Source organism: Bos javanicus, chromosome X (assembly GCF_032452875.1).
Source record: "Bos javanicus breed banteng chromosome X, ARS-OSU_banteng_1.0, whole genome shotgun sequence".
Lineage (NCBI taxonomy): Eukaryota > Metazoa > Chordata > Mammalia > Artiodactyla > Bovidae > Bos > Bos javanicus.
In genome coordinates, this window is record NC_083897.1 from 81,697,167 (window position 1) to 81,711,744 (window position 14,578).

The following is a 14,578-nucleotide window of genomic DNA, read 5'->3' on the forward strand; positions in this document are numbered from 1 at the left end:
TCTATGTTTTGTTCTTTGTTTGCTAGAGGTGATGTGGAGCCTGACTTTCAGTGTGGAGAACTTCAGATAAGTCTTTTGTTTGCTCTGTCAGCACAAAAGTATCTGCTATGCCTGTGTGTGCTTCTTATTGGCTTGGGGTTTGAGTAGGATGGTGTAAGTAGCATCAAGTCTAATCACACTTCAGGGAACAAACTTGAGATATACTTTCCCCTTGCTACACTAAAGGTTAGTTTGTAAATAAGTAGGCAACAACACTCATCTCTGGGATTTGGGGGTGGACTCTCATCTCAACATTGGCATTGGTCAAGGCCAACACTGAGACCATTGTCTTCTGTTCCACTCCTTCTAGTTGGACCAGTCCCAGACTCCTGTGACTGCCTGGACAACAGAAATTTTGGCTGGGGTGTTTGGTACTTCTGGGAAGAAGAGGGGACAGCAGGAGAGAGTGGGTAAAGGACTATGTATATGTTATAGATACTTGTTGTAAGGAAACAGGTTAGAGCTGCTCAGACCAAGAACTATTCATTCATCCATTTACTCAACAACCATATGAGGAGCTCCTATAAAATGCTAGGCCCTGTGCTGGGTGCTGAGGATACAAACATGAATAAGACATAGTCCTTGCTCTCAAGGAACTCATCATTTAGTGGTGGAGACAAGCAGGTCAGCAGGAAACAGTGTGATTTGTCCCAGGGTAGAGGTAAGTGCTGAGTGCTGCAGAAGCATGGAAAAGGATGCATTTGACTTGAGTGTGCCTCATGGGGGATTAACCCGAGGCCTCTGCAGGGAAAGCTCAGAGTCCTAACCACTGGACTGCCAGGGAATTCCCCTGAGTAGGTGTTCATGAAGTGGACTGAGGGGAGGGCTTGTCTGCCAGTGAACAGTGTGCACAAGGCTGTGGGAGTATGAAAAGGCGTACTGTATTGGGAGTATGACATATAGTTTAATGTGGCTGAAGGGCAGCAGTATGGGGTTGTGGTAAAAGATAACAGAACATGTGGATGGCCTTGTGTACCCTACCTAGGAATTCAGATGTTATCTTAAAATTGTGTGTGTGTATGGAGGGGAGGGGGTGTTGTCACTGAATGATTCCAAGCAAAAGAGGTGGTTGGATTTATTAGTCTGGCAGCAGCAAGGAGGATAGCTTGGAAGAGGGTGGGGGAAGTTAAAGCAGTGTGATAATAGCTGCCATTTTTTAAGTATTTATTATAGGCCAGATAGTGTGAATAAATCTCTTAGTTCTTGCAATAACCCAGTGAAGTACATGTTATGATAATTATTTTTTACAGATAAGGGAACAGGTTTGGGGTAAGGAATATGCTATAGGTCACATAACTTGGAATGATCAGGGCCAGGATACAAACTCAGTTCTGACTCTGCAGTGTATACTCTTTAACCACTGTGTGACATTGCTAGCAGTGACTAGAAGAGCATCATAGTCATTTGGGCAAAATATTTCAAGAATTTTGTTCATGTGGATGTATAAGGTAAGAAAAAAGTGGCTGATTTAGATTTCTGGGTGAATGATCAAATTATTAGCCAAGATGGAGAGCATAAGAAGAAGAGCATATTTGGGGAAAGATAAATTCAGTTCCTGGAGAAGGAAATGACAACCCACTCCAGTATTCTTGCCTGGAGAATTCCATGGACAGAGGGGCCTGGTGGGGTACAGTCCATGGGGTCACAAAGAGTTAGATATGACTAAGTGACTAACTTTCACTTTTCAAATCCAGTTCCATATATGCTGAGTTTATAAACATGTACAGGAGTTTAGCTTCATATAGGTGAAGATACATAATCACCAATTGGAACTTGGAGCTAGGCTAGAGGTCTTAAGCTAGAGTTACAGATTTAGAAGTCATCAACCGACTGAGTGACTGAACTGAACTGAACTGAACTCAGAGAGCAGATGAGTATGTAATGGAAGCTGTGTGGGGCTAAAGATTGCTTTGGGGTGAAATAAACAAAAAAATTGAAGCACAAATTATATAATTTCCTTTATATACAAAGAACTCATAAAAAGTCAATAAGAGATGAATAACCTGATACAAAGGATATAGTTTTCAGAAAAAGAATATAAAATGCAAACAAATATAAAAAAGATACTCAACCTCACTTATCAAAGAAATGCAAATGAAAACAATCATAAAAATTCAGTTCTTACAGACTGGCAAAACAAATTTCAATGACAAGGCACTGGCAAAAGTGAGGGTAAAAAGGCAATCTTATGCATGATAGGGATATACATTCTTGTGACTTGTGGAGGGTAATTTGATGATACCAGAATTAAAAACACTTCCTTTTTAATCTGATAATTTCATTGATAGGAATTAAAATTTTACATATATAAGGATATTAACAGTGACAGTTTTCATCATAGTGTCAAAGTTGGAAACCACCTAATGTGCACCAGCCAGGAACTAGTTAAGTTACATTAATTCCATGGAATACTTAATACAGCCATTAGAATGATGAGATAGCATGGTAGAATATCTTGCTTTTCTGAATATGAAGCTTATAAATCTAAATAAAATGAAACAGCATGGTATTTACTTAAAAACAGATGAGATAGAATTATATGTGCCAAGAGATGATATAGATGGACAGAGATCCAAGACAAGTTTTAAGCAGAGACAGAACAAAATGGAACAAAGACCCCCAAGGTGCAAAATATTTATATGAAAGAACAAAAGAGAATGCATCTATACATATTTTTTTGTGTGTGTGGAAAAATTAGCCAGAAACCTCTGATTTCTCTTATGTACTTTTTCAGTTTTTTACTAGCTACAAACATTACTTTTAAAATTCCTTTTATAATCATAGTAAAAAATTGGAGGTACTAACATTGAAGGGATGGAGGAGGAGGAGGACACGGTGCAGGAGGAGATGGAGAAGGAATGATTGAGGAGACAGGAGAGTGATGTGGCAGTCTAGGGAGGAAGAAGCTTCTCAAGGGCAGTCAACAATGCCAAATACTGCCTAGAGAGTCAAGTTAAATAAGATGACAACAGAAATGTTTCATTGGTTTTGTCAGTTAGTAGGTAATTGATCATTTTAAGAGCAGGGTCTGTCAGATGTTGGGGAGGGGGGATTGCAGTGGATTGTGAATGGAAGGTGACGAGGATGTGTGCTATAGGTGAGCATTTCAAGGCACAGCTGGAGGGAGTTGAAGGAGAGATTTCCTTTTTTTTTTTTTTTTAAGATGGGCAATTCTTGTATTTATATGCTTAAAAGAGATTGTCAATGGAGAGAGCACAATACATCCTGGCACTACTGTTTAAACAAATCATTTGTGAAGGAAGGAGTAGTTCTTTGATTCGGTTCTCTACGTCTTTTTTCTTTCAGTGCAGTGTTTCCAGATCTCAGACAGATAAGTATAACCTTCATGAATTTTTCTGTGTAAGTACTATACTATTTATAAAAAACACCATTTTTAGATTAAATATACTTCTTTAAAAAAACTATTTGGGGACTTCCCTGGTGATCCAGTGGTTAAGAATCCATCTGCCAATGCAGGGAACATGGGTTCAATCCCTGATCCGGGAAGATCCCACATGCTATGGGGCAACTAAGCCTGTGCACCACAACTACTGAGCCTGTGCGCTGCAACAAGAGAAGCTACCACAATTAGAAGCCCACCCACTGGAACTAGAGAGTAGCCCCCACTTGCTGAAACTAGAGAAAGCCTGTGTGCAGCAACAAGACCCAGGATGGCCAAAAAATAAATTAATTAATCAAAAAAGAAAACATTTTGCCATTATTATAAGTGGAAAATAGAATTTTTCTAATATAAATTAAAATATCCAACTATTAAAAAATGCTTGGCTGTGCATCACCTAAAATAATGGCCTACACCATATTTTGGAAACAGTTAACAAAGTGAATAATCTCTGTAGGATGCCATGCTTGAAGCTGGAGTAGAAAATTTCTTTAAGCATGGTGTAATCAATCTCTTCAAAGAGTCAGAGATAAAATTGCCCCAAATAATTATAGACACAAAGTGGGAAATAATAAGTATCATAAGAGAGGTATGCATGAAGTACCAGTCATATGAGGGAGTTCTGTGAAATCTTCCTGGAGGTTGAAGCTTTTAAACTGATTTAAAGGATGGGTAAAATATGTATCTCCCAGATATGATGGGAGAGCATTTCAGGAGGCGGGAACGTTGTGCTAAAGGCAAGAAGATGGGAAAGTTTATAATTCTGTTTCCCCAGAGCCTAGGATTTTGAAGTACTGAAGTGGATAAAGAAAGAAGGAGAGGTAGATTCCAGTCACTCTTGAACTCAGTTAATTCCAGGGCCTGCAACTAAAGGACAGGAAGTGTGTGGATTAGTATTATAATAAGCGAAGGTGAGAGTGGGTCTGTGATTTGTTTCAGTGAATTACATACACCTCAGATACTTACATCAAATTTTCTGTGTACATCTTCTCAAGTTATAGCTCATTTGCCCAAGTAATCCCACTGCCACAATTCTGACTTCATGAATCCTCCAATTTGCTACTCCGCAACTCTCCAGATATACTTTCTCTCTTTTTATCAGTTTCCTCCAATCTTTGCTTGTTCTCTTTTCCACTTACATTTCTGAATTTATTACCATTATCATTCTTGTGAATATCTTTATCTCACTAGGCAATACTCCAGAGTACTCTCTGCCCCACCCAGAGGAATCCAAACATCTTTTTCATACTTTCACCTCTGTAGTTCAAGATTGTTGGTGGCAATCACACAGGTGGGTGGGTTAACGATCAAGCTTGACCAGGCCCTCAAATGTGCTGGAAATCCTCTTTTTCTCTATGATTGCCCTGCTCTCTGAAACAACTATTTCTTACCTTAGTCACGTTCTTCAGATCTCTCCCTCCTACTCTCTGCTGTTGACCTTGTCTCATACTTTATTGCAAAAACACATGCCCATCAGATAAAAACTTCCTCATCTTCCTGTGGGTTTTTAAAAATGGAAATAGCTTTTCTTTTTGTCCCCTGATGATAAAAATGTGTTCATTGTAGGACACTGAACAACTGAAAGATATAAAGAATCCCAAATCCCAACACTCAAAGATAAACATTAATATTTTGGTAAATATTCTTCCACACATTTTTGTTAAAATATGCATACATGAGTGTTTATCTTTCTGTGAACTGTTTTCTTTTTTCAATTTACGTATTAGTGGGATTGGTTGGTCCCTGTAGCCATGTATGTCGCTTCCCATTCATACTCAGACAGAAACCATCCCAACAGTTTATTTATTATTTTTTTATATTTATTTATTTTTATTGAAGGCTTCGCTTGTGGCTCAGCTGGTAAAGAACCCACCTGCCAATGTAGGAGATGCCCAAGACCTGGGTTCGATCCCTGGGTTGGGAAGATTCCCTGGAGGAGGGCACAGCAACCCATTCTAGTATTCTTGCCTGGAGAATCCCATGGACAGAGGAGCCTGGCGGGCTACAGTCCATGGGGTCACAAAAAGTTGGACACGATTTATCAGCTACAAACACATATACTTGATTTACAATTGTGTTAGTTTCAGGTGTCCAGCATAGTGATTCAGCTTTGTTACAGATTCTTTTCCATTTATAGGTTATTGCAAGACATTGGGTATAATTCCCTGTGCTATACAGTAAATCTTTGTTGCATATCTATTGTATGTATAGTCTTTTTTTTTGGCCACACCACATGGCTTGTGGGATCTTAGTTCTCCAACTAGCGATAGAACCTGGGGCCACTGCAATGAAAGTGCTGAGTCCTAACTACTGGACCACCAGGGAACTCCCTGTATAAGTTTTTGTAGTTATTCAAATCTATAAAATTACACCTTTTTGAGCAGTTAGTAACTTCTTTCTTTTTAAAATTCAGTGGTAGGATACAGGCATTTCCCGTCTTACACATTTAGGTTGTTTTCTCAGCAGTGTCTTTAAAGGCTGTATAAGTATTCCACTATATGGTATTAATGTACACTAGGCTGTATAAATAGTCTAGATTCAACTAGGTGAACAATTAAGAGATTTACAATGTGTCAGTGAACATTTCTGTTAATCTATCTTTGCAGAATTTTCCAATTTCTTCTTTAGGAAAATTCCTAGAAGAGGAATTGTTGTGGAACAGGGTATATACATTCTAAGATTTAAAGATATATTCATTTATTTATTTGGCTGTGCTGGGTTTTAGTTGTGGCATATGGGGTCTTAGTTCTCCAATTAGAGATTGGACCTGAGACCCCTGGAATTGGGAACATGAGAGTCTCAGCCACTGGACCACCAGGGAAACCCCCACTTTTAAGATTTTGATACCCATTTGTACTCCTACGAAGAGTACACAAGAGTGGGTCTTTTGTACATCTTATCAATTTGAAGTTTTGTTAATCTTTTTAACCTTTGCCAATCTGATAAATGAAAAAAAACTCACTTGCTTTATTTGCATTGCTTTGATTACTGGTGAGGCTGAATATCTCTTCATGTGTTTATTGGTTATTTATATTTCTTCCTGTGCAAATTGTCTGATCACATTCTTTGCTGATTTATGTGCTAGAAGATTTGTTTTTTTAACTTTAAGAGCTCTTATGTTAGATATGTTAACTGTTTATCTATTACATATGTTGAAAGTACCTTTTTCTAATCTGTGGTTTGTCTTTCAACCTTGCTTACAGTACCATTAGGAAGATTTTAATTTTTATGTGGTAAAACTTCTTATTTTTCCATTTTGATTCTGGTTTTAGATCATGTTTAAATCTTGTTGTGTTTATAAAATATTCACTCAAAGTTCCTTTAGAAGTTTTATGATTCAATTTAGTACTTGATTAATTCAGAATTCATTTTGGTATATGAAGTAAGTCAGGGATTTGGTTTTATTATATTTTTAAAATGGCTATTGCACTTCAGTACTTTTTCCTGACTAGCTCTTTTCTCCACTGATTTGAATCCTTTCTATATATACGTGGACCTGTTTCTGGACTCTATTTTGTTCCATTTCTCTGTATGCACTATTACCATACAATTTTATTTATGGTAGTTTTAATATCTAATAGAATAAGCCCATTCCTTGCTTCATTATTAATTTGTTTTTGGAATTTTCCAGCCTATACTTATATTTACTCTAGAGGTCTTCTTCTTTTGACAAGATGTAATGCTTATTAACTAATTTGTATTCTCAGTTGCTTATTCTCTTTTAATCCACTCTATTAATGAGAGTCTTAATAAGCTCTCATTAGAGTCCAAGCTGTTCACCTGCCTTATGTACTTATCTCACCATTTCTGCACTAATTTGTTAAAGGGTTGGAGTGGAAAATTTATAGTTTATGCTAGGGGAAAGGGAAGATAATTTACAGCCGGTTGAGTGCTACTTAATGGTATTTCACTGCTCACTGTTGCATGTCCTTCTCAACATGCACCAGCTTCTTTTATTTCCTTTCCTCTACTCTCTCTCTTTTACTTTTTTTTCTGTCTCTTAATCTTACTTACTTGTAACATCTAAAGAGGCTATCGAGACCAAAAAAAAAAAAAAATTGGAGATACCAAAACAACATAAGGGTTTTTCACCTTTCTGCATATTTTCCTTTTTTCACTGGCCCTTTCAATGCAGTGGTGTCAGCTCAATAAGTAGACCTGACTTTGGAGTCATATTTGCAGTCAGTATTGATCAATTGAGTCACTTGATTCCTGGATGCCTTATATAATCTTGGATAATAGCTATTCTACTACAGACATGATTAGAAACTAAGAGCTCTCAAAGGACCACTATAGGCTTGAGAACTGAGGTCTAATTATCGTCCTGTTTGTTCATTAGTTCATCCATGAACAAAGGAGTTATGCTACAGCCAGGAGCTTGGGTGGGATGATGGAAGTTAGGAGCTCTTAACTGCCAACCAGGAAATAGGGAATTACAATGGGAATTTACATTTGATAAGTACCTACCATATGCCAGCCACTGTTTTAGATGTTAATACGTACACTATTCCATTGAACCAGAAGCCTAGAATGACTTTTATTCCCATCTTACAGATGGGGAAATTGATGTACTGAGATTCTAAGTAGCTAGCTCCAGGTCACACAGTATGTAGTGCATAAAGATTCAGTCAATTATGGGATACTCTACTGCCTTTGGGCTTTCCAGGTGGTGAAGAATACACCTGCCAATGCAAGAGATGCAGGTTCGATCCCTCGGTCAGGAAAATCCCCTGGAGGAGGAAATACCATTCTAGTATTCTTGTTTGGAAAATCCCATGGACAGAAGAGCTTGGTAGGCTACCGTGTATGGGGTCACAAAGAGTTGGATGCAACTAAGCAACTGAACACACACACACACACACACCCACATTGCCCTTTTCTACCATATTTCTTCCCCTAATTTAGCAATCTGCTGCTGCTGCTGCTGCTGCTAAGTCACTTCAGTCGTGTCCGACTCTGCGACCCCATAGACGGCAGCCCACCAGGCTCCCCGGTCCCTGAGATTCTCCAGGCAAGAACACTGGAGTAGGTTGCCATTTCCTTCTCCAAGGCATGAAAGTAAAAAGTGAAAGTGAAAAGGATTGTGAATTATATACCAGGGTTTAATAGAGGAGGATCCAAAAGAAAAGTATTTAACAGCAGTACTTCCTGTTTTACTCCCTTTTCTTCATGATACTATGTGATTTAGATGCACAAAATTTTGAAGAGGGAAAAGAAATTATTTTTAGAAATCTCTTCTTTTCCATAGTAAATAATGACTGAATCTGAGACTCTCAGGGTTGCGAGGAAGCTATGTTAGTGTTCCCAGATTTGAAGCCATAATCTCTTCTCTTCATCTTGTTAGCCAGCTCCGCATCTGGCTTGACTGAGGTGCACAGGGCTTAAAAGAGGGGTATGTGAGGCAAGAGGTGGGAGGCTTGTTAATGTTTTGATATGCGATGTCTTAACACTGCTGTCTCTGAGTGGAGATTTCGGCAGAGGCCAACTCCTTCCTTGCAAGCATCACCCATAGATTTAGCTGGAATCTAACATATTCATATATATATATATTACACACCATCAATGAAATCATTTGTTTGGAGATGGGTAGGTCCCTTGCCCTTGCTGTGAACCTGCAGGGGAGTCATTGGGTATTTTTCTTAAGACTTGACAAGGGCAGGGCAGCAGAAACATATCTTGAATATCAGTGCGCAACATTGTTTATTTTACTTTTCTTTCCTTCTTTGCTCTCTTTTTTTTTTTCTTTCGAAGACCTGCTCTCCTCTTTTCTGTAACCCTTACCATCTGCACTCTTCCCGTAGTAACTGCAGTATGTTTTAGTATTACATTATACTCCCTCACTGTCAGTGATTCTCACCCAGCCCTCTGAACTGCGTCCCCAGAACTTCATGTACAGACTGTCCCCGGAAGCTCAGGCTCTACATCCGCTCTGCGACGGCTCTGCGATTTACGTCCTTTGATTTACGTCACTTTGGGGGAGGAGCTTTCCTAGCGTCCGGCGTCTGGCGTTCTCCTCTTCTTCGACGACTCGCTCTGCCGACTGGGTTTGCGGAGGAGCGCGGTGGCGTCGGCTCTGCCGGCTGCTGTGAGTGATTTTTTTGGTCAGGTACAGGTTAGTTGGGTGGTTTCTAATTAGCGAGGAGATGCTGCCATTAGGTTACCACTTAAAAAATATATATATATATTTATTTATTTTAATCAGAGGATAATTACAGTATTGTGATGGCCTCTGCCAGACATTAACATGAATCGGCCATAGGCAAATACTTTTTAAAGTGGTTCTGAGGCAGTGATTTGAACTATGGAACTGACTCTTGGGTGAAGGAAGGTGGGCAAAAGGCAGGGTTTGGGGACATGGATGAAGTATGGACAGTGGTGTGGGGCCACCAAAAGTGGGAGATATTTATTGTAGTTTGGATGTGACGGACTTAAAATTCGGTTGAAGCTTCATGGTTAGTGACCGTTGGGGGCGCGGAGCTTCATGGTTAGTGACCGTTGGGGGCGCGGAGCTTCATGGTTAGTGACCGTTGGGGGCGCGGAGCTTCATGGTTAGTGACCGTTGGGGGCGGGGAGCTTCATGGTTAGTGACCGTTGGGGGCGGGGAGCTTCATGGTTAGTGACCGTTGGGGGCGCGGAGCTTCATGGTTAGTGACTGTTGGGGGTGGGGAGCTTCATGGTCAGTGACCGTTGGGGGCGCGGAGCTTCATGGTTAGTTACCGTTGGGGGAAGGGAGCTGAGGCGCGCTAGTTGGGTCTGCAGAGAGCGGGAAAAAAGACGGTCGCTAGTTGGGTCTGCAGAGAGCGGGAAAAAAGACGGTCAGTGATTGGATGTTTTGAACGTATGAGCGGCAAGGGAGATTTTGAACCAATTAGAGGAGGCAGCAAGAAGACAGACCAATCACAGGGTAACCCGGGCCCAGGGGGCGGTTTTTGTGTTGCGGGGCAGATGAAAATTTTCTCGAAGCCGAGTTCACGTCGGAGGAGCTTGATCCTGGCGTTCGGTAACTGCTTTTTCTGGGTTTAAAAATCTCCTCAGCATTTTTTCTTTTGGAACAGAACTGACAGGAAAAATTTGAAAAGAAATTTATTGCTAAGCTAGAGAATAAAGGACAGAATATTAAAATATTTTATTTCGTAGGCCTGAGCCGGAGATTCCAAAATGGACGACATTCATTTTCGTGGCATGGACTTTAAAGGTATCTAGCTTTACACTAGAAAATGTAAAAATAGTAAAGAAAATGTTTAACTATTTGCTGCCTTATCTTATTCAGATCATCTGAATGTATTTTATTTCCTAATTTTGTCTCTTCGGAGTATCCATAGCTCCAAGTTTTCTCATTTACGTATTGGAAAACAATGTTAATGTTTAAGACACTGGAATCCTTTTAAAAACTAGCATAAGGAAATAGAATTCACAATTTTTAGCTTGTTTTCTCGGGATTGTTGTGCATGCATAGTGACTCTGGTTTAATCTGAAATAAAAATCTGTGTTAAAAGGACATTAAAAAAATTACTGCTAGATCCTGAAGTGCCTGTCCATAATCATCAGTGAAAAATAAATTATATCTTGTGTAGCATTAGGTTTAAGTGCATTTTATTATATCTTAATTCTTTTGAAAATTGGTACTCAATGGATGATATTTGTGGGAATTCTTAGTTTAAAAAGCAGTTCAATTGACTAGAAAACCAGATTCCGCAACCATGCCAGGTATGGGAGAGTTTACTGTACTTCTTTTTTGGAGGGACATGATTAGACCTATGGTATATTTGCATTCACGTTCATATAATAATGAAATACGTCATAACCAGATTGGCTAGAAATCTGTGATTTAAAAAAGTTTAGGTCAGTATTTTGTTAATGCTTATCATTTTACAACAACAACAAAGCCCACTACCACTTAACCTTAAGTTTTAATTTAGGATATGCTATTTTAGGGCTTCGCTTGTGGCTTAGCTGGTAAAGAATCCGCCGGCAACTTGGGAAACCTTGGTTCAATCCCTGGGTTGGGAAGATCCCCTGGTGACAGGAACGGCTACCCACTCCAGTGTTCTGGCCTGGAGAATTCCATGGACTGTATAGTCCATGGGGTCACAAAGAGTTGGACACAACTGAGTGACTTTCACTTTTCATTTTAAGGATTAAAAACATTGAGTAGGGATTATTACTTTTAAATATATTGTATTTGAGACCTGGTATTTACATAAATATTTGAAGCACACAGAAAAGTTTAGGAATGTAATGAAGACCTGTAAAACTACCACAAAGTTTTGTTGAATCTTCACATTTTGCCACATGCTTCTAAAAGATTGTGCTTAGTCGCTCAGTTTTGTCTGACTCTTTACGACCCCATGGACTGTAGCTTGCCAGGCTCCTCTGTCCGTGGGAATTCTCTGGGCAAGAATATTGGAGTGGGTTGCGATACCCTCCTCTAGGGGATCTTCCCGACCTAGGGATTGAACCCAGGTCTCCTGCCTTGCAGGTGGATTCTTTACCATCTGAGCCCCCAGGGATGCTCTCTAAAAGATTAAGGTGCCTTTTTTTCATCTTTGAAATATTACATAAATTGTTATCATTTTGTATGATATTTTCCTGCAAGTTGTATTTTTTTTTTGCTCTGTATTATGTTTTGGATATTTACCCATACAGATATTTTAGCTCTAGTTCATTTATTTATACTGCTTATTAGTAATATTACACTGACTATAAGTGTACCACAATTTATTTATCTAATCTCAACAGCATTACAACATTGTGTTTTGAAGAGTTTATCAGGAGCTTTCAAACATTTTTGACTACCACCAACACCAATGGAAAGGAAATATATTTTCCATCACATCTTGGTATATACACACTGTATCAAAAGTTTAATGAAATCATTTTACCCTTATTACATACAGTGCATGTGTATGTAATATTTTCTGTTCTATGCTTTTTGAATGATATTTTCTATTCTATGCTTTTTCTTTTAAAAATGTAAATGTTGGTTATGACTCATTAAATTAATTCATTTCTTGAACACTAGTGGATGAAGCTCTAGGGCAGTGCTGAACAACTGAAACATAGTGCAAACGTAAAGAATTTTGTATTTTTTGTACCACATTAAAAAAGCTTAAACAGATGAAATTAATTTTAACGATACAAATATTTAGCTCAGTATATCCAAAATGCTATCATTTCAACATGTAATCAATATAAGAATTATTAATGAAATAGTTTATATTCTTTTTCTTTTCTAGTCAAAATCATTGAAGTCTAGTATGTATTTTATACTTAAAGCATGTCTCATTTTGGACTTGCCACATTTCAAGTGTTCAATAGTCTCATATGGCTAGTGGCTACCCTATAGTGGCAGTGCTACTCTGGATTGTAATTAAGAATTTGAACTGCTGGGTGAAATGCTATAAGCATCTTTAACTTAACAAATATTGCCAAATCATTGTCAAAAGTAGTTTGAACAATTTATACTGCCTTTTCCTTTCTCTTTCCTTATTATTCTAATATTTGCTTTTGTCAGACTTAAAAAATTTTGCATGATTGAAGGGTGTTATTGTTTTTAAGTAACATTTTATTTTAGGACAGTTTTATATTTACAGAGAGAGTATAGAGAGTTCTTAGATACTTCTCAGCCAGTTCCATTTGCTCTAATGTATTACATGGATGTTTTAATTTGCATATCTGTTAAGTAGTGAAGTTGGGTATATTTTCATAGATTTATTTTCCATTTGAGGTTTATCTTCTGTGTACATAACCTTTTTAGTCAAGTTTTGTAAAAATGGATCACAAAAGGCCATGTGATAGCTTATTTTCTTCTCAGGGAGAATTGACATAACATCTGTCTTTTTGAATCAACAATTACAGTCAGTTTCAAGGTCAAAAAGGAACAGAAATTGGTCTAAATTATACTCATTGTGTCTAAATCATTGTAACTCCTTTTCTGCATGTCAGCTTTTCAACTATTTTAAAATACTTCTGTCCCTGGAAAGTCTCTTCTTCAGATTCAACATTTTTAGTTCTTTTAGTCATTCCTCATATTACATGGATTCTAGTCCTCTCATCATTTTGTGTGCTGTCCTCTGAACATGCTCTATTCTTTTCATGTTATTCCTTAAAGTATGGTACACAGAACAGAACACAGTTCTCTCGGTTCAGTATGATAAGCTCAAAGTAATCTTTTGCTTTAGATTTAGAAATGATCATTGCTGTCTTTAGATACTGTTATAGCTAAGATTGAATTTTTTTTTCTTTTTTTTGGAAGCTGGCAATCACACCATACTAATGACTCATTTTGAGCTTTTGGTCCCAGAAGACCCTCAGTCTTTTTTTAATACATGCTTATATTAAGCTACATCTTGACTGTCATATTGGTAGAGTTAGTTTCAGAGACTTAAATGCAGGACTTTTTGTTTCTTACGTTAATGTCATTCTGTAATTGGGGATTTAATTTTTGTTCCTGATTATATCTTGTCTCTTATTTCTTGTCTCTCTCTCAACTTCTTCATGCAAATCATTGATAAAATTGTTAAATAGGGTAGAGCCAAGGGCGGAATATTATGTTATTAAAAACTTAAGACTGACATTAATTCATTAGGCAGCAAGCTCTGAGTATGCTTTTTAAAAAAGTATTTATTTTTTTGAATTAATTTTTATTAGAGTATAGTTGATTTACAATGTTGTGCTAGTTTCTGCTTATAGCAAAGTGAATCAGTTATACATGCATATTGTATCCACTCTTTTTTAGATTCTGTTCCCATATAGGTCACTACAGAGTACTGACTAGCATTTCCTGTGCTATATAGTAGATTCTTTAGTTATCTGTTTTATATAAAGTAGTGTGTATCTGTCAATCCCAGTCTCCCAGTTTATCCCTCCCCCCTTTCCCCCTTGGTAACTAAAATTCTGTTTTCTACATCTGTGACTCTATTGCTGTTTTGTAAATAGGTTCATTTGTACCATTTTTTTTAGATTCGACATATGAGCAATATCATATGATATTTATCTTTTTCTGTCTGACTTCACTCAGTGTGACAATCTCTAGGTCCATCCGTTTTGCTGCAGATGAAATTATTTTGTTCTTTTTTTTTGGATGAGTAATATTCCTCTGTATGTGTGTATGTGTGTGTATATATATAACCACATTCC

General features: G+C 37.9%; 1 protein-coding gene across 2 annotated transcripts in view; it reads left to right on the forward strand.

Moving 5' to 3' along the window:
• The first annotated feature begins 9,406 nt into the window (after positions 1-9,406).
• TEX11 (testis expressed 11) overlaps positions 9,407-14,578 on the forward strand; it is a 203,776-nt gene continuing 198,604 nt past the window's right edge. The window contains exons 1-2 of one of the 2 annotated variants that reach the window (XM_061409806.1): positions 9,407-9,524; positions 10,577-10,634. In XM_061409806.1, the coding sequence (XP_061265790.1) occupies positions 10,598-10,634 (37 nt within the window). In that variant the 5' untranslated portion in view covers positions 9,407-9,524; positions 10,577-10,597. Of the gene's footprint in view, positions 9,525-10,378; positions 10,440-10,576; positions 10,635-14,578 lie in introns of those variants that run through there. The other variant, XM_061409807.1, reaches the window with a different exon arrangement.